This window comes from Rhipicephalus microplus, chromosome 7 (assembly GCF_043290135.1).
Source record: "Rhipicephalus microplus isolate Deutch F79 chromosome 7, USDA_Rmic, whole genome shotgun sequence".
Lineage (NCBI taxonomy): Eukaryota > Metazoa > Arthropoda > Arachnida > Ixodida > Ixodidae > Rhipicephalus > Rhipicephalus microplus.
This window is the reverse complement of record NC_134706.1, coordinates 68,461,387-68,487,663: the sequence shown is the minus strand read 5'-3', so window position 1 is coordinate 68,487,663 and position 26,277 is coordinate 68,461,387. Positions and strand designations below refer to the sequence as shown.

The following is a 26,277-nucleotide window of genomic DNA, read 5'->3' as shown; positions in this document are numbered from 1 at the left end:
GACGTAGAACGAGACTGCCAGCATTAATTGCCCAAATAGCTAGAAGTGTGTGTATGCATGAATGCTTTGTCAGCTTAGTTTTCGCAGCTTTTGAAGAATTTGAAAAAAAAAAAATGGTTGCGTATTTGCGTGCTTTGCTAAAAATTTCGTCAAAAGACGATAGTTCTCTGCTGGCCGCCCTTTTCGTGCATAGCGTCACATTTTCAGTACAGCATAAGAAACAATGGCGTCTTTAGAATTGTGTATCACACCACCTTATTTACACCACCTGATAGTTATTGACGTTGCTCCTCGGATATGCGTAATATTTGCTTTTGGTCGGCAATGTTCACAATTATGAATGCAGCCACCAGTTCAAGATGGCTGGACTTTCAGCCCAGCCGTTCAGGGATGCAAAAATCTTTCAACAGCGAAGCTGTCTAGCAAATCGTTACTTGCTAAACCCTTCCAAAAACTATATGCGCCGCAGAAATTGTGTGACTCCCACTATTCGTCACTGGTAGACTAAAATTGAAGGCAACAGCCCAAGAAAAGGGTATCTGCCACAGACAATTGTGTCAACTATTTGAAAACTGTCATCGTCGTAAATGGGCATGTGTAAAAATCTCGCTACACCCAACTTCCTGTAAAAAGGTACAACGCAACAGGTGGCCCGACAACTGGCTGCAAAGCAACGGTGATGAACAGGAGACTACGTACGAGACAATACTACTAGGGAACGAGAGAGGCTGCGGTGGTTGCGACAGAACCCCAAAGCGATGAAAGGCTTATGCCAATAAAAAGGCACTCATGTCGCTTATGCGACTGCCTGTGGTTTATTGTGAACCTCTGTTTGTTGAGAACCAACGTAGAAACAATCCAGCATCACCTACTAAAGCCTAGAAACAACCCAGAGGCAACCTGCATCAACTAGCTAAGGCCTTGCATGTCTTAGTACAAGCATCACCCAATTCTTTTTTCTTTTTGGAATGAGTAGGCAAAAGCCTACTTAGGCCTTCTGTTGGTCTACTGAATTTTATGAACAGCAACTACTAGTAACAGAAATCTTAATAACGCACAACTTCAAGGGAAGATGGAACCTTGGAAGTGATGAAATATTCTTGAACACGGGGAGTCGCTGGTGCCCATGTTTCGACGTGCAGTCTTGCCTTCCTCAAAGCTGCATTCCAAGGCTGCACCTGCAACCTTGAAGACAAAACTGATTGTCGAAGCGTTTGCCCTAGGGGAAACGTCATGTTCAAGATATTTTCAACTACCAATAGAGGCACGCAGATCGATTCGACATTTCATAACCAGCATTGTGTGAAAGTGTTAAGTATATTCCGTGATACTGAACAGTTCATTAAGTAATGCTTCCGAGTGTGGATATGAGCACCCGCTTAGAGTTGCTGGGGGTGGTGTGTGCATTTGTGGCTGTGAATTAGGAGGACAATGACATTTCGTTGGACCCGGTTGTGAAAGATATGTGCTGCGATGGTTGAGGTGTATACTTACAGGGTTGGATCTTATTAAAGTGCAAATAAAAGATGCAATAAAATTATATAGTTAGCATGGCATGAATTCATTGCACTTACTGAAGAAAAGGTGGTTTGTGACCTTGTATACGCATATCAATATACAGATGATTTTAGTACAAAATCAGTTCCACGCGATCTTGATACTTAAAATTTCTACAAGGGACAGTGTATGTTTCATAAATATCAGTAGAATGTTCTATACAACTGTAAATAAGAGGTTCTTCAGAAGTCTTACGGAAAGCTTAATCAAATTTCAATATAAGGTCAGACGGAAATACTGTCAGTGTTCAAGGGTGACACCAACACTAAACTGGACACTAACTTTTGCCGTAAATCGGCAGTGTTCATCATAAAGTTAAGTTCAGCACATCAAAAGAAACTTCGTCAGCAGATCAACAGAAGGTGTCAGTAGGCTTTTGCTTTTGCATTCTTAGAATGTATTATGCATCCCCACCAATATTTTTAGCATGTTGGGTTTCATTGCATCATAATAAATTTGCAGATGCTAAAAGAGCAAAAAAAAAAGCTTGCTGCTGCTCATTGCGATCTTTGAAACGTTGGTCACGAAATTTGCAGGGCGAAGCAGAGGACAAATGAACTATATTCTTGGGTCAAAGCCAAGATAGGATTACAGGGCGTGCTGCAATGGGGGGCACCTAAATAATTCAGACCACCTTGAGTTCTTGCACGTGCACTTGTTTTTCTTTTTTTAATGCAGAGCTGTTGTTGTTGAACTTTGCCAAGAGTCAGTCGGACAGAAATTGATAATCGTCATGAGCCAACATGCGCTTTCCTCGTCTTCTGCTTCGATCCCAGAGCACGCAGGGATTTGCCTGGCCCACAATTCTGATAACACTGATGGGCGAGAAAAAATGATACATAGAGAGAGAGAAAAAGGAGAAAAAACCTTGGCGAGGCACGATCTGAATTTGTGTACGCACGATCTCGTAATGCATGTCCTAACCTCTTGGCTATCCAGGCATGCTAGCAGAGCATAGCATAGCTTTATTTAGTATGATATAGCAAGGGGATAAGAAAAGGAAGTCGGGGAGAGGTATTGAAGCATAGCGGAAAAAAATAGAGAAAAAATAGAAACAGACAAACAGAAAAAAACAGAGGACGCATAGTTGCGTGCGGTAGTATAGTATAGCTAGGGGGTGGAAAAGAGAGAGGGTCCTAGCCTAGCCAAGCCAGAACCAGCTAAGTGCGCACCAGCATTGCTGTGGCACAGCCTCATGCGACTGTGCAAACTGCGCCAATTTTTAAGTTTTCTACCGAAGAAAACACAGCTGCTATAGCCGGGCGTTGTGATGAGCAGCGTTGCAGACAAAGGACGTTCTAATTATTGCCATTGCACACCCTACCAACCACTGACAGAATTATTATGCCAGTGCTTTTGCACTTTCTCTAATAGAAGCTTTACGCAAGTTCTCGCCGAATCTGCAGACAGACAGGAATGTTTATTTGTACTGGATTTACAGCACTAACACGAATAAGAAATTTCGTTAAGCAAAACGCTGAAGAAAAAACCGGCAATCAGCAGAGGACTTAGCAGGCAAGATAAAAGCGATTTATTTAATAAACTGCCAGCCTGTGTTTGCTGCATTATCACTTATGTTTCGTTTTTAATGTACAAATTTTGCCAAGTTAGGTTATACCATTTACCATTTCTGCAAGCATTTGTTTCAGCACCACTAACATCCAATGACTATGGGGTAAAATGAGTGACCAGCAAACACGAAAATACTGTGTCATACACATAATTTATTTGTACACTATTGCATATTTGCAAAATACGATCAGACCTTGAGTACTGTAAAGCCAAAAGCTGCCACAAGTGCATTCACTGAGCCCGCATGAGTTGACGCTTCTGAATAAAAGCTGCAAACTCGCGATAACGAAAAAGTGATATCCCATACTCGTGGTGAATTCAGAGGAAGTTTCAATTTCTGGTTCGACAGCTCTGTTTCTAGCATATCTAAGAGCTGCTCAATTCAAACCGCACTAGATGTTTCATTCCGTTAATTCATGCCTTTTGTTTCGTCATACCAGAAATGTCAGGTGCCCTTCTTTCCCTAGCTGAATATTGGCATTCATATTTTCGAAAGAGTAAATAAAATAAAGCAAAGAATCCACTCAGACTTGTGGAACAGGTGGCAACCATGAGCATAAAAATAAAACAAACACGATAACAGGAATGAACTCTGGCCATCCCCGCTTTTCCCAATACATAGCACTAAGCTCTATGCCTTTACAATTCGGACCAAAATCTTGCTTTGTAGAGCTTGAATTATTGAGTCTACTGCGCTGCGTTAAGCACCCGTTCTTAGTGTACGCATTGCCCCTTGTATTTTATCATAGCCATGCTAACGAGCACAGCGAAAAATCCCCTGGCACGTGCACAAAAATTAACGCATTGTACTACACACAGCTGTCCATACATACATGCCTCTCCTGAATTCTTCACTTGAATATAAATCACCAAATTAAAAGATATGTACAGCTGCTCTCACATTTTGCATAAGGAAGCATCAAAAGCACTTTTCAGTGAAGTTCCGGGCAGGTTAGATGCACACAGTATCGTACATTTTAAAAATGCCTGTATTTGAAAACTTATTACCTGTACCCTGAATTAAAAGAAATAGTAATATATGTATACTTAAGACTTAAGTTATCATTGCATTTTGTATGTAGTGTCATACTTGATTTTGGACATTCACACATGACATTGTTAAAAGTGGTGGTGTAGCAGAGTTGTCAAAAATGTTCAACAGCATTAAAATACTAATGCAACGAAAGTGACTCCAAAAAGTAAAACATTTTTTTTGTGACTAAAGGACAACTCTTGCAAAAGACGTTCAACATATGGCACACATGGGTCAAGGTTTAATGTAAACATTCAGTGACACTTTTTCTTTCAACAAGCACTTAGTACATTACAAGAAATGTGCCCATGAGGGTCTCAAACTAATGTTCTGAAATACACAATTCAGTCATAACTAAAATAACAATATTTGCACAGTCTGCTTGAACTGGCAGATATTTAGTTTACAAAATACGCATTTGCAGTACAATCGACTGGCTAATTTTGAGCATGTAGCCAATCGGCCAGACGGATGATAAAACAAGTCTTACTCCACCACAGCTTCAGTAACAAGTTGCAAAACATGTAGTCGAAGATCATGCAAACATGTCTGTTTTGTAATAGGATGAAGTAATAACGTGTTCCACGTTTAGGACTCGGACTGCTCTTCTACAAGCGGCCACGCGTTCAGGTGATACACACTTTCTGCTGATCAGATCAAGAATAGGCCCTGCATTAATGCGATCATAATCGAAGTGCAGGGGCGACTAGCTGCACAAATCGTTAACATATGGATGGAAACAACTTTATTGGTATGACATAATTAACATGAGATCGCAGTGGCAACTGGTTTATAACATTCCATAAGTGGCCAAATGAGACACGTAACAATGGTCGTCTGCCTTAACATGAGATACTATGATACACATATGTGCTATATACAAATGATTAATGCTGCTTGCGTGACAGCGTGCGCACGCCTAGGCCATCAGGCAGCGCCAACTTTGGCCAGTGGGTGCAGCACGTTCTTGAGGTCTATGCGGGCACTCTGGGTCACCACACATCCGCGTTGTGGTGCCCTTCGTTGTTCTGTACAGGCCGTGGCTTGAACAGCTCCCACAGCCGAGTGAACTCGCGCGTGTACGAATCCACGAGGTCCGGCTCGCTTGTCATGATTAGATTCTCATGGTTGCCTGTGGAAGAACCGTAGAAAAATAATACATAAAGATGGATTTTTGAAGGGAAAAATTTTGACCACCTGGGGTTCTTTCAGGAACACCTAGATTGAAGCACCCAAGTGTTTTTGCATTTTGTACCCATCAAAATATGGCTGCTTTGAGAAAAATTAGCTCAGTTTTTGAGTTTAGCAGTGCGACACATGTGTTCCATGACAGGCAATGCATTTTTGCAGCCCGAAAGTAGCGTAGCAAGTAACTGCATTCTTGCCGTGAATGTCAAATCTGTAATGCTCGTCTGGAAATAATAAAAATGGGGGAGAGAGGGCTTTCAGTAATTTTTTTCAAAGCTTATCGTGGGTACACATTTGGGAGATGCTTAAGATACATATGTCACTTATGTTTACCACTCTGCTTTTACACAAAGCCAACTTGAAGACTGAGAATCGACATCATTTGCATTTTATATAGAAGAGCCTTTAAATGTACTTAATGTTGCCTATGCCACTTGCTATAGTAATGTCTCAGAACACTGCGCAAAGTTGCTTCAAGTATAACGCTCTCGTGTACTTTTCTCATCAAAAAATGGGAATTTTACGAGCGCGCAACGAGAGCGGATACGCGTCGCATCGGCTCCCGCTCTTTGCGCGTCGCATCGGCTCCCGCTCTTTGCGCGTCGCATCGGCTCCCGCTCTTTTCTTGAGAACCAGCAGAACCCTGCTTCACACTTCATCAAGATTGACCCTATCTTCTTCGTAACATCGTTCTGCACCAAAAGACACCTCTCATCCAGGCGGGCCAATTTCGGGGCATTTTATGTTTACTTGTTGTTTTGAGCTCATGGGAGCTACGCTCGCTCGACCGAGCTTTGCACCGAACGCTGACTGCGTCGGAACTTCTCTGTGGCCGCAGCCACAGATGGCGGCCACCTCTCTCCAAGGATATGATCCCACGATGTTGGCGTGGAAAGAAATTTCTACCCCAGTGCCCGAAAACTCCGTTCCACCAACGGATATCGTGGATAAGGGACTCTTCACCATGGTGGACTTCCGCAATGCCCCGCATTGTTGCAGAAGACTTCACCATCGTGCTGAAGCCTCATGTCACGGTGGATCTCAAAGCTACTTCTCAACCAGGTGAACTAGGTGCCAAGCTGACCTCATACGTGAACGCTGCCTCAGGTGACTCTATCAGTGTGTGGCCCATGTGGGAGCAAAATATCATTGTTGTCAAAACCGAAGACATCAACTCTGCGAACCTTCTCTCACGAGAATTCTCACTCGAAACATCACAAGGTCCCCTATCAATGATTGGCCATGCCAAGATCAGAGGGGAACTGTGCCGTGGCATCATTACGATGCACGAGCAGGAGACCTCCGCCTCCTTGAAAGCAAAGATCCATTGGCATGGTGGAAGCATCGCTTTCATCAGAAAGCTTGCAAGACTTCGGTGGCCCTTATAACTTTCGAAGGCCGCCGTGTGCCATGTTTTGTGTACTACAACAGCGTTGTGACACCAGTACGCAAATACAAACGCACCATTCCAGCCTGCTACCGCTGTAGCACGGTGGGCCACCGGGTAGAGCTGTGTCCCCACCTGAACGACCAACACTGCGGCCATTGTGGTCAAGTTGTGGGTGCTTCTGAGGAGGAGATGGCACCGCACAAGTGTAAGCCATCGTGCCTGGTGAGTGGTGAGGGACACCTAACCGGATCCCAGGCCTGCAAAGCAAGGTTTAGCCGCCTGCAGCAATTGGGCGGGCATCATGGCAGTCGGGGCTCGTCGAAGCAGTGGTCAACGCCCAAGACATCTGGCGTCGTGCCAGAAGTACGTCAGCCGAGAGCTACCAACCAAGCCACGAAGAACCCTGCTACTGGAGGGACCGGTCAACAAGGACCACCTCCACCTAGGACACCGTCACAGCAAACGTCATCCAAGACACCTGACCAGGGTGCTCCCGTGCTCCAATCTGAGACTTTCCACCTCTGACTGATGCCCGCGCCCGTAAGCGGTCGAGTAAGAAAACAGCTTTCTCAGGTAGGCAATGGGGTGAGGGCTGCCTCCTCCTCCTCATACTTCCCCACCCCCTCCCCCGAATTCCTCGAGCTCAAACAAGAGCTTGCTGCGCTGCGGGCACAGAACGTGCAGCTTCAAGCCAAAATTGCCGCCTTGAAAGCAGGTAGTCCACCAGTACCCCCTGCGTCACTTTCCCCCAATATTACCATTCCTGCTCCAGAACCGATGGCCATGTGCACGATTCCTTCAGTCTCGGACCCTTCTAACACTGAAGAGCGATTTCAGGCTATTGAAAGTACTATGACTGCTTTAATGACACAACTCACCGCCATAAGCAAAAGCCTAGAAACTCTTTCCAACACTGTTACCCAACAGGTGACAAGTAACATTAAGGCCCGTATTCACAAACGCTCCTCCACTCGACCCTTCACTCGAAACGCTCCTTAAGTGGCGTTTTCCCATTCACAAACCGCCCTTCACTTGAGAAAATCTTGAGCGTTTCCTCGAGATTGTCAAGGAAGCGATTGAGCTACCTTGAATCGTCTCTCGAGTGAAATATTTGCGCCAGCATCGCGTCCATGGCGGAGCCCGTCTCGCTTTGACGGCGTTGATCGATTAATTTGGCTGACACCGCCGCGTTCTTTCGACAATGACGGTGCGCGTTTACTACGGAGCTGTCTTCGAACGGTTCAGCAACGGCTACTGTGGCGCCGGGACAAGCGGGTGTGGTGTCAAGAGGAGCACTCACCAGTGCCGTGATGTGTTGCGTTCCGTGCATGAGCCAGTGGATTACCTGCCTCCGGGTGAGCGTATACTCCTCGTGCGAGTGCTCCACGACTTACTGCGGATTCCAGTGCTTTGAAGTGATTTGATGAAGCTCGCACACCGCATCAGTTCAAGCGTGGTGTGAAAGCTTGACAAGCAAGCGGCATAGCAAACTTTTGATGCGCTGGGTTCACCGTACTTTAGAGTGGCTTCCTCTCCGGTGAACCTTTGCTGCCCTAGCCGAAATTTACGACGAAGCACACCTCCGTTAGACGACCATCTGTACCAATGAGAAGGTAAGTTCTCCTGTGTTTTTTTAATTTTTTTCCTGCTTCGGTGAGATTACTATTAAAGACAGTTTAGGAAAAGCACAACACAATACATTGGGCGCGATGAGTGTGCTGCTGTAGCTACTACGCGTGAAACATAGCTTCTTTATACAGTGTCTATGCAGCTCACAATACCAATGAACGACCAAGTACACATTTAGGGGATCAAGCAGATGATCATGCTCTGTGAAACGTACATGTACGCAAACGTGCGTCGAGTGTCGTATGAAAAGGCAAACATATGAAATATAAATACAGCAGATACATAATGAGATTGTTTTTTTTTAATTTAACCCCATTCCTACCACCCGAAGAAGAATTGCTGGCTATGGCACTGATTCGTGCAATTAGATATTGAAATTATATACCCATATGCCTGGTCGGCTGCCCAAGTGCCTGAGCCAAACATGTGTCAAAATAGTCAAAGCTCAATACTTCAACCATGTCTGTTCTTGAACACGAGACATACTAATGAATGTGTGCACAGCTAGAATTAAAGAAAAATGCGGCTTTTGTATTCAAGCTATTACGTTTTTCTAATATTATCTCTTGCCTCTATTGTGCAGGGGACCAGCTGCCGACAGAACACAGAGAAAAGGCCTCCTAGAATCTGCCGTATTATCAATGCATTGCAGAGTTTGCACGACTGTATACAAAAGCACAAAAACAGCAGTGAATGCGTGCAGCTACACTGCATTAGGCGCGCTATGGTGTCTACTTCCTTAATCTTATTTATGATGTCCTCCGAGCTCATACTTTATCTTTACAGTGTGTAGGTTGCATATGTTTGATTGATGAACACTTTTCATTTGCATTCTTATATTTGCGCTGTTGCTCCTCATCAGCCACATGTAATAAAGGTCCATTTGCCATTCACAACTTCTGTTTTGTTCATTTATCAATACATAATTATCGTCGTGTTTGTCTTTTCATAATGAGACAGGACTGCAAAAACCACTTCTCCGATTCTACAGGAAAGCAGTTCTAGGAAAATTAAACTTGTTTTATATAAAGCAGCACCACTCCTCTTCCACGGAACTGAGGTTCTAACTGGTAGACTTGCTAATGATGCAGCAATAGCGGATATTTTATTTACAGGGTTCTGACCAGATGTATCCGCGATGACTGCAATACTCTTGAGCATTTTTCACCGCTTTGTTGCACTGGTCTTCAATAAATCAGCAGAATAATATACGCTGCTCTTGACACTTTCTCGAAGGTTGAGAGAACCCACAGGATAGTTTTTAAAACAGAACAGCACCAAAAGTCAGACGCGGCTTCAATTTTATGATTTCCAAAAAAATAAAACATCCCCTATAATTTATCTTGTGCCGGGGCTTTGGAATGCAGCACAGACACCACGATCCTTTTCAACAGATATTTCCAGTAGTTATATTGCAATTAAAATCCAAAACATTAGTGCGAAGGTCATTCATGCACTAACGATTGTGCTTCTGAGCATGCAGATGAAGGAGACGGGAAAAAAAATTTAAGACGTTGCCGCTGTGTGAAATTGGAGACGGAAGCTACACAAATTTAAAGGTTACTTCTATGCGAATCTGTCAAATTAGACGCATCCACAAATGCAGGGCAAATAGAAAAACAATGCAAAAACAATAACTTATTCCTTGGAAGTTTAAAATGTTAAAGTTGACACACACACACACACCAGTCCCTGTTAACCGACTATATATGTAACTAAATGAAGAAAACAACTTTAAAATGTATTTTTCGCCAATAGTGAAAGAAAGGCACACGATCGCTTTTCTTAACTTGCGTAGCAGTCTAATTCGAACGCTCAGCCACGAGTATAACATGCCTAGTTTTTAACGCTACCCTGGTATAACCTTGAATATCAGTTGTGAGCAATGTCTTTCAAATTTCCTATTATACGCAGAGGAAACTTGAAAGCGCCCAATGAAATTCGCAGTAAATGAGAAAATAAACATTGCACAGGCCCCTGATTTAGGAACTGTGCACGTACTCCTGTAGCGAGAAGGAATTTACGTATGAGTATTCCTTACACATAATGCAGTGGTGAATGCTAAAAGCATGCCAACATACTGTGATATATAGTAAAAAAGACTCATTCCACCGCGTTATACATTAGTGATCAGAAGGCTCTCAGTAAAGCGAAAGTAAACAAAGCAACAAACCATCTATTGCGCTTTCTGTCATCACTCACGTAGTTTGTTAGTCACCCCGGCGAAAGTAGGCTCTCAAACGACACACATACAAACACTACCGTAAATATAAACTGCAATTAATAGACGCATACAAGACAAAATAAACTAAGCAGGTAGACACGTTCAGCAGCAGACGAAATGCCATCAGCTGTTCGTTCAGCTGCCTGGGTTCGACTGTTGCCAGACTTGAAGGAGGGTTTCGCTAACTCTATCAGCACAAGGCTTAGGGAAACAACACTACCACTCTAAATGCACGTATTTTGCTGTAATGTCAATTTAGAAAAAAGAATATCTAGAAAAGGCGTTCTCTTAATGTACATAGATAGGCAATTCTTAACCACAATTGCGAATACTCTCGTTGTCAGCCGCTTTTCTCGGCGCATGCAGTTCACTCAAGTGAAGGGAGCATTTCCAAGGCCTCCCTTGGCGAAGGAAGTGTGGAGGAGCGTTCATGAAACGCAGCGGCCCCTTGAGTGGAGGAGCACGCTCCACCTTGACTTCGTCAAGTCGAGGGGAGCCCTTGAGTAAAGGAGCGTTTGTGAATACGGGCCTAAAACTTGGCTCCATGGCGTAAACCCTCAAAGCCGAAGGGCTAATCCTCTGAAGGATGTTAATCGTCCCTTTAAGTTTTCACATGCCATCGACCTCGCTGAAACCTCTGAGGACTGCGAGCTCCCACTTGCACAGGGCGCCGAAGTAGGAGTAGAATCCCTATTCCCTATCCCTATAGAATCCAAATTCTCAATTTGGCGACTCATTTTAACTGTTCCACGTCGCCACACCAAAAACCTCAGTTACTCTCTTTAATTCAATGGAACTCTAGAGGCTTCAAAGATAGGGCCAAACGGGCCATTTCCACCTCTATCTTGAAACATTTGAGGACCTGTGTGCCATCATTGCCCTTCAAGAGCCCGGCAATGCCGTGCGCCTCTTAGGTTATAACACTTTTCAACGGGATTCATTCACTAGCCTTCTTGTACATAAAACCTTAAATACGCAAGAGGTTGACCTCGAAATTTCAATACAATACTATGGTCACGGTTCTTCCCCTGCGCAGAATCGACCTCCCAGTGCACATCCTCAATATTTATTGCAAACCTAATCTCCTAAACATCACATTCACTGACATCTTCAGCAGGGCACTGAAGCTCGCCAGGCATGACCCCCTTTTAATAGTAGGTGACTTCAACGCCCCTAGCAGGCTTTGGGGCTATCGCAAGGAAGAGGCGCGTGAAAGGAAACTTGCGGAGCTAACTTCCAAGCTGGGCATGACTCTTCAAACAGACCCTGCGCAACCAACTCGTGTAGGTAACTGTCAGCCGGGACACCTGCCCCGACCTAACATTCACGAAAAACGTCAGACACGCAGACTGGTTCAATACCGAGGAAACCCTGAATAGTGACCACTGCATTCTCAACACTACATTTTCTACACGACCCCTACAACGCCCCATCGCACAGGCTCACCTACCAAACTGGGAAGCCTTCCGGTAGTCCTTACCCGACTCTCCCATCCTGGAGATCGGTTATTCCCAGTAGGCTCACTCTGCGCTCGAAACACTAAAAAAACACAAGACCAAAATACAACTCACTGATAGTCGTCCGGATGTAGATAACCATCTCCTCCATGTTTGGGAAGCCCGTCGCAGCCTCACAAAGAGTTGGCGCCGACAAAAACACAACTGCAAACTCTGCATGAGGATACTGGATCTCACCCAGAAGGCGGCCGAGTACGTTGCCCAGCTCACCGACTCAAATTAGGTAGATTGCTGTAACACTGCCAGCAGGCAAATGTTCAGTCGCAATACATGAAAACTCTTCCGCAGTCTGATTGATCTCACTCAAATGCGAGGTGAATAGCAAAAACAACTGCACTGAGCCTTTCACGATTTCCACGGCTCCACAACACAACTAGCCCTATCACTACGGGACCAATATCTTAGCACTCAGCAGGACACGCAAGGCTCTGCATATCGCTATGCAGGCAAAGAGAACTCGGCACTGGATGCTCCTTTTCAGTTAAATGACTTTCGCACCGCTCTAGCCAAAATGAAGCGAGGTATGGCTTCCGGACGAGACAAAATTACCGTTAAAATGCTGGCAAATCTACCCGATGCAGCGCACCAGTCGCTTCTCGACTATATTAATACAATCTAGTTCAGAAAAATGCCCCTTCCCATAGACTGGAAAACATCTCTAGTAACCTTTATTCCAAAGGCAGGAAAACCGATCAACACTGAGAATCTCAGACCCATTTCTCTTACTTCTTGAGCGAGGAAGCTAATGAAAACTATGGTCAGGGATCATGTCTCTCTCTTCTTGGAAGAGCGCCACATTTTCCCCGATTCTATGTATAACTTCAGGCCCAAGAAATCTTCGCAGGACATACTCCTAGAACTACACCACGAAGTACTTAATCACGTAGAACACCCCCACAATGATAAGATCATTCTAGCGCTTGACCTTAAAGGAGCCTTCGATAACGTCAAGCACGAAGTCATCTTAGCTCGCCTAAGTGCCACCAACTGCGGCGAGCGCACCTTCAACTACATCCGAAACTTTCTTACTGACAGAGCTGTGTACATTCGCATCCAAGATCAGGAATACAGCCCCTATCCCCTGGGCACGCGAGGCACACCACAGGGCGCTGTGTTGTCGCCTCTGCTGTTCAACTTAGCTATGGCACAGCTCCCGGCCCGCTTGGCTGCTGTCGACGGGGTAAAGCATGCGTTTTATGCCGACGACATCACTCTGTGGGCCAGAGAGGGATGCCTGGGCAGCATGGAGGACAGCCTGCAAACCGCAGCTCATATAGTGGACGAATATGCGGCTTACTGCAGCCTCCAGTGTTCCCCACAGAAGTCTGAATTCGTGCACATTCGGCCATCGGTGAAGTGCACTTCGTCCATTAACCTTTCCCTGCATAGTGTACCTATTAATGAGGCACAGGAGATCCGTGTCCTTAGACTCCACATTCACAAACACTGCAGGGTCGAAACAACAGTTCACAAGCTGCGTAAGTTTGGAGAACAGGTGGGCCGCATGGTCCACCGAGTCTCCAACAAGCGGGAAGGTCTCAAAAGCAAGGATGCGCTTCGTCTCGCACATGCTTTTTGTCACTAGTCGCATCTTGTATGCGACTCCGTACCTGAATTTACGGAAGCTTGAGGAAGATTCCTTGAAGGTCACCCTTCGCAAAATTGTGAAGAGAGCCCCAGATCTCCTGATCACTACTTTCAATGCAAAACTTCTTGCATTGGAAGTGGTAAACACCTATCGGGAGCTCCAGGAGGCTCACCTATCAAATCAATACACGCGTCTGGCGCAGACCCCGTCAGGCAGACGACTCCTAGATCACCTACACATTCGGCATGAATTCCACACAGAGGAGCGGGTACGAGTACCCGAACACTGGAACTACGCGATTCATGTTCGACCCCTTCCCACCAATATGTCACGTGAGTCGCACGCTGGCCGTTGAAAGGAGCGGGCTCTTGCTCTCCGGCGCCAATTCGGCTCTAAGCAAGACGTATTTCAGACGGACATCGCCGGCCCTTACCGCGGGGGTTGCTATGCGGCCGCCGTGGTCCACCAAGACAGGCAGGTGGATGGTCTGTCGTTCCGCGCAACCAATGCTACCCATGCTGAAGAGGTGGCCATAGCTGTCGTTATATCACACGACAGTTCTCAAATTATATTATCAGACTCCAGAGGAGCTTGCTGAAATTTTCAACTGGAATAGATCACACCCCTAGCTGCCTAAATTCTTAAATCTTGTCCGCGAGTAGGTTACCCCTCTCCGCGTTCAATAATCTAGACTCCTGGCCATCAGGGCGTCGTAGGCAATGAGGCGGCGCACGCCGCCGCCCGCGCACTCATTCTCCGGGCCATTGCCTCGCCCACCGATGACTCCTGTGTTCCAAAAGAAAACGCTCCTCTCCTAATTTATAGAGAGATAATTACCCATTACCGGGACTCACACCGCCGTTTTGCTCCGCCCTGCAAAGGACTCAAGAAGGCAGACGAGAGAATTCTTCACCGGCCATTTACCAATACCTTACTGTGCCCGGAAGTGCTTAAACACTTTGACTCTTCCTTCTCCGGCCTCTGCCACTACTGTGCGGAGGTGGCTGACACCTACCACATGGTATGGGCATGCCAGCTCAATCCTACTTTACCCCTGAACCCAAATCCAACAAGAGAGGACTGGAAGGCGACCCTGCTCGATTGTCAGGACCTTGCGGCCCAACGAGCCATCGCCCAGCATGCCAGAACGGCGGCCACGACCAATGGGGTCCCCGACTAGGGACTCCACCTAGTACTGCGGGGAGGCTGACCCACAAGAGGCAACCTCTGTTTTTTTTTTCTAAATAAATGTTTACTACTTCTACTACTACTCATCAAAAGACTTCTATGGATTTGCTGTCCTATCGTTCAGCACCAGTGAGTTATTTCTTTAGTGAATGCCACTTGTCTGAGTAAAATTTGACACAATATAGAATGAGCCAAAACTGGTAAATATTCTGAGAAATTCAATAACAATTGTAGGGGTTTTACATCTCAAAGCCACCATGATTGTGGGAGACACCATATCAGAGGGCTCTGGAAATTTCAATTTTCTGAGGCCTATTGAACATGCACTAAAATATAGGGGGTATGCACTGAGCCTGGATCCACAAGGTGGCAACACCATCTTGTAGGTACGTTCCTACTGCACGCCGTCTGTGTGTCGGCATGCAGGTGGTGTTCTGAATGTCTCTAGTCATCCAAGTTGCCTTACGGATCTTAGATGCAGCATGTTTGTGGACCTTCAAAATGGCGACTCCAGCCCCTAGTGCTCTACAAGTGAATACCACGTCGATGTAGTCAGGCACCATAACCACTAGGCTAACATGCAAGTTAATAAACATTGCAGGTACGACTTCGTAAGGTGGCAAAGGAGTGTGACATCAGGACACGCACCTGTGATGGCCTGGCGAGTCCAGTTGAACGAGCCACTGATGAGCAGCTCCCGGTCGACCAGTGCAAACTTGTGGTGCATCAAGAACGATGAATGGTTGTTGACCCGCACGGGTATGCCTGTGTGTGAACGCCAATTAGGCTCATTGTCAAACAAAAAAGCGACCACCTGTTCGGAGAGCACTGAAACATGACCATAGTCTCTTAAAACACCATGGTCATAATGAATCCTCTCTACCACCTCCACTATGCATGAGTGGGTGTATTTTGTAAATTTGTGAAAGCGTTTGTCTGTAAGTGTACTGCACAGACTTTCGAGGCAGGCATTGTACCGAGATATTGCTTGCACTGAAATTACTGAAACCGCCATGTTGGTGCAGTGCATAGCACACGAAAGGTTTGTGACTTCATGCATTGATGTCACCATATCACTTGCAAGTTGTTTCCTTATTAACGGACAGAGGCCAATAAAATTCTGGCCCCATTGTTGCCACATCGAAGCAGGTCAAGTGCGATGTGGATCATGCTGCCTCTATGTCATCAAGGCCACCATGTTGGTGAAGTAATACGTTATGATGCCACAACCATGACATCATACGCAAAGTTATCTATTCTTGAAAAAAAAAAAAAAACCCCGAACATATTCCATAGAAGTGCAAATCGTTGGGCTAGTAAGTGAGTCATTTTTAGGATCAATTGAGAAAAAACTTGAGTTTCTCATCAATGAGTATTTCTTTTTTGCTCTAGATCTTAGAACAATAGCATACGTGTAGATGCAGTATTTAAAGATCATTAAAAATACAACCAAGCAGGCAGCTGGGCCAGTTGGTAAGGAATTGTCAATATTAGAGAGCGCGCACTCAAGATGGACACCCAGGGTTCTCCGCTAACGATTAGTGAAGAATAAATGCCTTCAGTACCGGCTTCGCGCAGCCGGCCGATTTGGGAGCCCGGCGTGTCGGATCCCTCCGCCTCGGTGATGACTCGGACGGCGCGGCCGCGTTGGTGCGTGCCGATGATGGCGTCGCCCAGGGTGTCGCAGGTGATCATGTAAACACACACGTCGAGCGTACGCTCGGCCGACGTGAGCGTGTGAACCAGCGTGCGGAGCGAGGTGCGGCCGTGCAGGAAGCAGCACTGCGGGTTGCCGCACGTGTCGGAATCATCGTGCGTCGCTTTGGGGCACGCTACGCCACGATCCGGAAAAAAGATAACCTGCAAGGCACACAGCAGTTGCCGTGACTACAAGTGGCACTACCGAACAGCAGGCTAGGTCACAAAGGCCGCCACAAGAGTCAAGCCACGTTACTGAAAGCACTTGCTACGACAACGCTCGACACTGCTAAACGACAGTCTAGGCGTACCGCCACAACCAGCCCCTCAGTAACGACACCATTGCAGCCTTCACAACAATACAATCAAATTCGACCCATGTATTTTACGGGCCTCGTGATCGTTCCTCACCTGGTTGCCGAAGGCAGCTGCCTTCTTGCTCAAGCGCCGCTTCTTCTTGGCCGTCACCTTGATATAAATAAAGTAGGCTACCTCAGTGAGCACCGAAACGCCAAAGGCGACGGCAAGCACGTCCGCCACTCGCATCTTGCGGCAAACAAATACACGCTCTGTAGCAGCCGCTGAAGCGATTCAAACAAGAGGAGGTCGTGATTCAAACACATGTACCCCACGTGGTAGGTGTTCTGTGACGTGATCAGAAAATACCAACCACGTGGTACAATGATGATGATGTTTGGTGTGTTCCGCTAGCTTCCTGCAATTAAAGAGGCTCCAGCCTCTCTACTACAGTATCCACACAAACATAAAGTTTCATACAATAATTGAATGAAACTCTATGAACACAAAAAAATGAAACGTGGAAATTCAAGGAGCCACCGGGGCTGCCCGAGGTGCATTCGAACGCCGGTGAGTTCGAAGGCACAGCACAGTTGATCAGCTGACTGCCAGAGCACGCAAGGGAGGCGATGGCAGCTAGCTTCGTCGACGATCTCATCTCGGTTCGCAGCCACCGAAAGCTAAATTTGTCTGAACTGCTCGACAACTTGCCCAAGCAACTGACCAAGGAAGTTTTGCAGCAGCTACGCGCCGCCGTGCTAGAATGCGACCCGGAGTTGTGAGTTGCAAACTTGCACGAGCGAGCATGTCCGTGCTGTGCGGAGTTTCGCTTTTGTCGTCGCTACGTTCCCCGGATGTGTCATGTCATTTGTTCATTCTTCCTTCACGGTGCGTGCGAGCGTGCTGTTCGAACAAACGCGGTGGTATTTCGTGTGGGAGGCTGTGACATTATTGAGACCAGCGCGCGCCAGCTTGCATGGAGTGCATGGCGCGCTAAATTTGGATACTTTGACACGACAAAGTGCAACTTCTCATAGTTAACACTGAGAACACATTTTGTAACGGGAAGGCTTTACCATGGTTTTTGAAGCCTGTGTTATATTTCAATGTTGCGAGCGCTCCTTTGCGAACGATGTTTGTGCGAGTTGTTATTGAGCCATTGGCATCCTACAACCAGTAACGCCAATATATTGATTAGATGCTTTATTTGCTGTTACCGAGCGTCAATGTGCAGAGCATCAATCTTGCGTCAATAGTAGGCCCGTCTCGGCAGGGACACTCATAACTAGAGGCCCGATATTTAGGCACTAAAAAGTATGTTTTAGGCGCCGAAGACAGGCAGGTAAAACACTGTTTTAGGCCTTCGAAATCATAATTATAGGCACAATAAATTTCTACAAAAATTGAAATAACCCAAAACAACGATGTCGGTGACTTGTATATATGGCAAGAAGCTAAAGAAAAAATGGTACTGTTTAAGATAGCAGAAAGGTATGAACGATTGAACATAGGAATGCATTTCCTGCGCGATTCGCAGTATGTGCTTTTTTGTTTTATTGTCTAGCATTGTGCGTCAAGTGTCTACTATTCAATTGACACTTTCCTGGGTCTATTTTGTTTCGTTGTTTCTGAGAAGGGCAGTGCAGGAGCAAATAACCAGGCCACTGATACACCAGAAGAGTCATGGATATAAGTCAAGGATAAGAGGGATATGCTAGGTCTAATCATGTAGGACCAATTTCTCCCCTATCGGTAAACACCTTAAAGTACTCCTCACTAGCTTTGGGCATTTCGAGCTTACAAGCGTAATGGTGCACTGGGCACTCTGGATTATTCCTTTTAACATTTGCAAAATTACATGTCACAGAAAAATGCTCAATTTATAAGAATACCACTTGCCCTTCTTGTGTAGAAAAAGAGACGAAAAATGCCTGCTTCCTGATTATATCCTGCATTTTAAACGGTACCTCATTAAGAGAGTTCCACGTGACATAACTCTGCTTGGCATGTACAATTTGTTTTGTTGTGTAGCATGAATGAGGAGTACTTTGGTTTGGGCTAGCTGCTTCGTATCATATTGAAAGAGAAGCGCAATGACAAAGGAAAAAGAAACACAGTGCTCTTTGTCTCTATGTCTTCCTTTTCCCTGTGTCTTTGCACTGCCCTTTGAAAATCAGTATATTGAATGAAAGCTGAGAAAAATTATGAAAATTGCAAACGGAATCTCAGCTTGTTATTTTTTTATTTTTGTTTTGAATAACCCCGAGATGCTATTCACTAATCAGCTCTCGTTTCGCGTCCGGTTCGGTGGACCAGTCGCTTTAAGGTGCTTTACTGCTCACCCTAATGCCACGCGTTCCATCGTGGCCTCGGCGGTCACATCTAAATTGAGGCGAAAAAGTAGATGCCCGTGTACTGTGCAATGTCAGCGCACGTTAAAGAACACCAGATGGTCAAAATTTGCGGAGACCTCCACTACGGCATCTCTCATATTCATATTGTGCTTTTTTAAAGTAAAACCATACATACTACCACTGTTACTACTACTGCTACTACTACTGCTACTATTACTGCTACTACTACTACTACCCCATTTCACTTGCATTCGTCTTCTTGTCATTCCTACATCGTGCCTTCACCAACCCTCACAATGCTTAGCTTGTGTTTGGTGTGTGGTCTCTGAACGCAGTTTCAGTGGAATGACGTGGTGTATCGCGGTCACAATACATGATCCTTGCCAGCCTCTCCTAAAGTACACACACTGACTGGTCCATCCCACAGAAATGGGTAATACACTACAGAAAATGCTGAAACGACACAACATCGATGGCATACGTGCACAAGTATGCTGGGGCACGTCATGTTCACGTGACCTTACTTACGCATGTTGTTCTTTGTGCGTGTGCATCGTGTGATTCTCCAGGCCCGATACCGAAGAAAACAGGGAAAGAATAAGGCTCACAATGACTGCATGGGACGAGAGGCAAGGGATTCAAGTTTGCTTTTTCGCACCATACTTTGGTAGCTCGTTGTGAACCAATTTGAAAAATCACCGTGGTAGAACGCTTTTCATTAGGCACGTAAGAACTTCTAGTGCCTAACTACAACTTATTATGTCACCTAGAGAGGGACACTTAAAAAGTAATTTACAAACAAACCAAAAGCCACGCGCACATTACACTTTTTAGCCAACGGCGCAGCAGCAGATGGGTCACAATGTCAAAGAAAACACGCCTTCATTTGCACAACTTACTTTGTTCTCTATATAAGCCATTTCATTCTGTCATAAAACTACCTAAAAACGAATTAATAGAAATATTATATCTGATATGACATTCTAAAATTTTAATTACCAATACGCGAAGAGTACTGTTTAGGTACATTTATTTTCGAATGCGAGTTTGGCCATGAAATGCTCGACATAAGAGCTTTAACCGCAGTTTATATCGATGCGATGATGGTAATTTGCATTATTTTTTAGTAATATCTTAGGACAAACCTTGAAGTCGTGTTCTGTGAATTTTTGCATGTTTGTCACCAAAAGACATATGACAAATGATCTCATACGGAACAAGCGTATTCAAGCATATTGAGAATGTATGCTAATACACTAGTGATTGTAAACGTGCCAGCGCCTGTCTCAGGCTTCACTGTATAAAGTATAATGATTTGGCGACCTTCGCCACCACTGAATCAACAAGAGCATTTCATGAGTGGCCCTTCATGGTTTTTCATTCGTTCTCCAGCTACCCGCGGCTGCCCATAAAAACCTGCTCTTCCTTTCCCACCGCAACACCCAGGTTTGCAAGGGGGTTTTTCAGTTCCTTCAGGGCACTGGACAGCTGTCTGTAGAAGGCGGTCGCTGCATCCTCGGCCATAGACGTCGCTTTTATTTTCTTACCCTATCTTTAATTCTCCCTCCTCCTTCCCCTGCAGATTCAGAAATAGCGTCTTTTTCACTCCTTATGCTCTTCCTCCAATCGCTCACAGCTTGTCAACTTTGTCTTTGTTGAACCTTATAGTGTTTGGAAATATGAATGTTGCCTTTTTTACTTGAATAACGGCTTCACACCACATTCGAGAACAAAATTTGGGCTTGAATAGTGCTCATATATGCGCTCATTTGGAAAATAGACACTTATAGGCATTTAGGCACGAACACCCAGAATAGGCATTTATAGCCACTATAAGAACACCATAAAAGCCCTTATTAACCTCTAATTCAAGCTCATATATCAAAAAGGCATGATAGAAACACAAGGAACAAAATAGGCATTTGCCTATAATCTGGTCTCTGCTTATAACATAACGCCAGCTGATTTTTCGCACCTGCTTTTTTGTCGACATCACCACTTTCCGAGCCATTTTTGCCCACACCTCCATATTTCAAAATAGACTTTTCTACATAAGAGGCACAGACAGAGCCGAGACTTTCGTAATATCGCATTACTGTTAAAAAAAAAATGTTAAGTACAGGAATGTCAGCTACAAACCTCTGTGCTTTCGTTGTACATTGTGGAACAAGACAGAATCAGAGTAAGTGTTAAATATTGAGAATTTATTTAGCGCCACCAACCTGCGTGCAAGAAATGTAAGATGGTTCTCTGCATTGCCAAGGGATCATTGATATACTCTGCCTGGCTTCACTCAGTGTTTACATTGTTCCTTGTATCATATGAGTTTTATTGATATACAAAGATAGCCACTGAATGTAAACATTTTAACAGAAGTCTGCTTGGCTGGGTTAAAGATTTGTAACTGCTTTGCCACACTTTTTAGATGGACCCATCTGCACTGGCAATACAGTGGGTATTGTGCTTGGCCCTGAAGGTTCGGTTACGATGAGGGGCATGGCGGTCACATTCTGATAGAGGTAAAGTGTCGTAGGTCGGTGTGATGTGAGTGCATGTTAAAGAACCTCAGATAGTTAAAATTTCCAGTTTTCTTTACTACACTATACCTCATAAATATATGGTAGTTTTTGCATTCGAAACCACACGAAGTATATTTTAAAAGAACTTGACATTTAGGGACTTCATTTGTTCCTTTTTCATGGATTGACTGTATAGTTTATTGTAGTGGAATGCTTGTTTTTTTGCTAACCTCAAGTCATAAAGGCCGGACACGTTTACAGTGACAACATTAACCACTTGTTGGAAACAATGTCCATTGCATATGTGTGTGTCGTTCACAACTTTATAGAAAGGAGAAAAAACAATGCTGCTTCCACACTGATACAGCCAATTCCTGTAAAAGCGACAGAATGGGTTTCAGGATGTTGGGTGTACCTAAAAACTATGGTTGCACACTACTTGAAGCATCTAGAAACATAACCGTAGTTCTGATGTTTCCATCTGCCTCAATTAAGACTGACGGCGGTGTTGCAGGATCCCCCAGCAGGAGACAGCTGTCAGCAGCCTTCTGGTGGTTGTGCTGGACGAGAGTTCTCCACCAGCGCGGCGCCACCTGGCCTTGTCTGTTCTGGAGTCTCTGTGTCCACAGTATGGCCTTGAGGAGATGCTGCTCCCTCTGCCACCACAACAACTCACATTGTTTCTCCAGGCATTACTTGCTCAGGTTAAAAATGCCTGTTCAATTGAAAAAATTGACCTTGTATCTGCGTACTTTGCAGCAAATATAGTCTTCCGTCTGGAAGCGCTGCGTGAGATACGGACGCCAACTGGCAGTAACTTTTGGGAACAGGAGCTGGTAAAAACTCGGGACTGCTGGAGGGTGGCAACATTTTGTTGTCGACAGAGCGCTTTTTGGTGCACAGGGCGGAATTTTCAGTGAAGCGTAAAAAATGCCTGCTTTTTCATGCATAGAGTTGCATTTTCAGTGCAGCGTAAGAAAAACTGTGGTCTTTATAATTACGTATCTGTATTTTCTAAAAAGGAACACACCGCTTAATGCTTTGCATTCATGTTGCGCCAGAGATATGCGTAATGATGTTACGGGGAGAATAACCTTACTGGACAAAATAGAGAATGAACTCGGGGCCGACAAGATGGCATCAAGCTCGCTTGTAGAGACTGACCACATCATCTTTTCCCCTGTACTCTTCGCCCGTTACATTATTTCCCCGGAAGCTGGAGCATCGACCCGGTGCTAATCAGGAGGCACTGGAGTGATATGGCTTGAGTTGCCTAACATGTACTATGTCAGTGTGAGGCTGAATGATGGCGGGATCGGTAGGGGTGATTTCGTAAGTGACGTCAGTTACTTAGCGTAAGATGTGGTAGAAACCAGAATAGTGTGGGAGTAACTCCTCCGAAAGTCCAAAGCGGCACGAGGGGGACCAAAGCAGAACGAGATTGCCGGGTGTGAGGAAAACATCACGATGGCGGGCGTCATATACGCTCTTCTGATTGTCCTGGGAGTCCAGTAGTTGTCGTCGAGCAACTTGGCATGCCGCTTGGGCCTTTATCATTTCATCCTGAGTGTACTCAGACGTGTCATTTAGTCTGGTCGGCAGAAGCGTGTCGAAAAGTAGCGCAGAATCATGGTTGAACAACAGAAAAAAAGGAGAGAACCCTGCGGTGTTGTGTCCAGAGGGATTGTACGTTAATGTTAGAAACGGTAACGTAGTGTCCCAGTCCCGGTCATAGGTGGAAACATACATGGAGAGCATGTCGGTGAGAGTGCGATTGAGGCGCTCCGTTAGACCATTTGTTTGTGGATCGTGAGCAGTCGAAAGCTTGTGTTCAGTTGTGCAGGAGCGGAGGAGGTCATCAACCACTTTGAAAGGAAGTAGCTGCTTCAGTCTAAGGAGTTGTAGAGCGGCCCCGTGGTGTACGATGACGTCTATAAAAAGAAATCGGCCACATCAGTTGCACAGCTGGTTGGAAGGGCCCGTGTGATCGCGTATCGGGTGGTATAATCGGTGGTATACACTTCAATCCACCGATTACCCGCAGTGGACGTAGGAAAAAGGCCAAGCAGGTCCACGCCGACACAGTAGAATGGGTCTCGTAGAATTTCCAGTGGCTGAAGACGTCCGGCAGAAGAGGCATTTGGTTTTTTTCGTCGTTGACAAGGGTTGCAGGCTGCAACATAACGGCAGACGTCGCAGTACATGCCAGGCCAGAAAAAGCGGTGGCGAACTCCGTCGTAGGTTCGTGACACACCGAGGTGACCGGCTATCAGTGCATCATGAAGCTGGGCGAGAAAAGTTGGACACAACTGAAGGGGAACGATAGTAGTTTTCCTGGGCCGTCAGGCACATATTGCAATGATACAATAGACCATCATGTAACTCAAAGATTTCAAGGGAAGGGTCGAGCGTCACCGATGTTAGCCTTCGGATAATGCCATTTAAGAAAGTACCCGTCACTGCTCGATTCCAATGTCATGAATCACGGATAGAGAGAGGACGTCGGCAGGAAGGGTGATTGTAGAGGAGTCGCCACCTGGAGGGTCAACAAGATATCGGGACAAGCAGTCGGCATCTTGATGCGAGCGGCCGGTTTTGTATAGGACTGAGTAGTCAAATTCTTGAAGGCGCAGCGCCCAATGGCCAAGACGGGCTGAAGAGTTTAAAAGAGACGAAAGCCAGCACAATGCGTGGTGATCACTGATTACTGATCACTGACTGATCAGTGATGACTGAGTACAAATAGGGGCAAAGCTTTCCGACTGCCCTAACAAGTGACAAACATTCGCGTTCAGTTATTGAATATTTTCCTTCGGCAGGCGATGGAAAAAGGCGGCTAGCATAGGCAACAACAGGGTCGTGTCCTTGTTGTTTCTGGGCCAGGACTGCACCAGTGCCATAGCCACTTGCGTTTGTATGAACTTCTGTTGGAGCTGAGACGTCAAAGTGAGCGTGGATAAGAGGAGAAGTAAGCAGCCACACTAGATTTTGGAACGCATCTGCTTGCTCAGGACCCTTGCTCAGCCTCTTTTTTTTTGGGAGTTGAGTGAGAGGGCATGCGACATAGGTGAAGTTTTTAACAAAGCAGCGGAAGTAAGAACAGAGGCCAATGAAACTGCGAACGTCTTAAGTACAGATTAGTACAGGGAAATCTTTTACTGCCTGTATTTTATTTTGATCAGGGTGAACCCCTACAGAATCAACGAGATGTCCAAGCACAGAAAGTTTACGTCAGCCAAAGTGGCGCTTTGCCGAATTGAGTTACAGTCCCACCATATGAAAGACAGATAAGATTTTCGATAGCCTTTCAAGGTGCGTCGAAAAAAGAGAAAAAACAATGACGACGTCCAGGTAGCACAGGCAGGTGGACCACTTGAAGTCGTGGCCTATACGACCTCAGTGTAGCCTATACGACCGCAATTGAAGCATATCAGCTAGTCTTCTGGGGTGCGCCATTCCCGCGGGTTGCGATAACATGGGATTGTATAAAAACGTTGGTTGGGCGCAACAGCCACAGGTGGATTTGGTGGGGCGTAGTCTGGACGATGGAGCAGATGTTCAAGCTGGCGCTGGCCAATTCTTGCCTCACGAGGGTCTGGATGAGGGAGACGATGGCGTGATAGCTGTCGGAGTTGGGGGAGGGTGACGCTAGTGGAGCCGGGGCTTTTATTTCCCTATTTCCCTACAGACAATACGGACAGCGTCACCGGGACTTTCCGTAGAAGGTTGGCGAGGGTCTTCGCATGTGAATGTTGCAGCCGTGTCTGGAAGGCGGGCAAACAGGTGGAGAACAAGGCGGCTCTTGGCTTTTTCAAAGCGCCGGCATTCAGAAATAATGTCCTGGACCGTAGATGAATTCTTGAACACAAGGAGGTGAAAGGCGTCATCTGCTATGCCTTTTATAACATAGCCAACCTTATCGGCTTCAAACATCTGTGAGTCCACCTTGCGGCACAAAGTGAGCACGTCCTAAATGTACATGAGGTAGGATTCGGTGCACGTCTGATCTCGACGTGAGAGCTCATTTTGGGCAGCACGTTGACTTCCCACAGGCCTGCTGAATATCTCCCGGATCTTTTGCTTGCATAACTCCCAGCTGGTCAGCTCTTCCTTGTGCGTTTCATACCAGACCTTCGCGGTGCCTCTGAGATAAAAAATCACGTTGGCCAGCATGAGCGTTGGGTTCCATCGCATATGTACACCCACTCGCTCGTATGACTTCAGCCAGGCTTCTACGTCAGCATCATCAGTACCGGAAAAGGTATCTGGATCTCTCGGGGGCTCCAAGATGAGGGTTGACGGGCCAGTTGGAGAAAGCACGGAAGTGGTTGGAGAAGGCACGGTAGTCGAAAAGGAGTCGGCATTGTTGACTTCAGTCGCTATGCCGGAGGCCACTAGGCACCGGCTACGAAGCTCCATTTTGCTTGAAGTGAGTACACCGCACCTTCCACCAACGATGTTACGGGGAGAATAACTTTACTGGACAAAATACAGAACTCTGGGTGGACAAGATGGCGTCAAGC

The 26,277-nt window shown here is 45.8% G+C and overlaps 2 protein-coding genes across 7 annotated transcripts in view; one reads left to right on the top strand and one right to left on the bottom strand.

Annotated features, from left to right (window-relative positions):
* Positions 1-3,261: 3,261 nt before the first annotated feature.
* Positions 3,262-17,196, bottom strand: zuc (Mitochondrial cardiolipin hydrolase zuc). The gene is made up of 4 exons (XM_037430772.2): positions 16,996-17,196; positions 16,452-16,746; positions 15,535-15,651; positions 3,262-5,294 (listed from the first exon to the last, which is right to left on the bottom strand). The coding sequence occupies exons 1-4, from the start codon at positions 17,128-17,130 to the stop codon at positions 5,155-5,157; spliced, it is 687 nt and encodes a 228-aa protein (XP_037286669.2). The 5' UTR covers positions 17,131-17,196; the 3' UTR covers positions 3,262-5,154.
* Positions 17,197-17,298: 102 nt separating this feature from the next.
* LOC119179454 (AP-5 complex subunit zeta-1) overlaps positions 17,299-26,277 on the top strand; it is a 101,847-nt gene continuing 92,868 nt past the window's right edge. For all 6 annotated transcript variants that reach the window (XM_075869240.1, XM_075869241.1, XM_075869239.1 and 3 more), the window contains exons 1-2: positions 17,299-17,659; positions 22,269-22,458. In XM_075869240.1, coding sequence (XP_075725355.1) covers positions 17,511-17,659; positions 22,269-22,458 — 339 coding nt within the window. In that variant the 5' untranslated portion in view covers positions 17,299-17,510. The remainder of the gene's footprint in view (positions 17,660-22,268; positions 22,459-26,277) is intronic.

Bases quoted from the DNA above. Each gene is read 5' to 3' on its own strand.
- zuc (XM_037430772.2), bottom strand. From the start codon at position 17,130: ATGCGAGTGGCGGACGTGCTTGCCGTCGCCTTTGGCGTTTCGGTGCTC. The intron at 15,652-16,451 runs GTACTGAAGGCA...GTTCACACACAG, and splicing joins CGGCCGGCTGCGCGAAGCCG to GCATACCCGTGCGGGTCAAC. The intron at 5,295-15,534 runs GTGCGTGTCCTG...GTTCTTCCACAG, and splicing joins GACTCGCCAGGCCATCACAG to GCAACCATGAGAATCTAATC.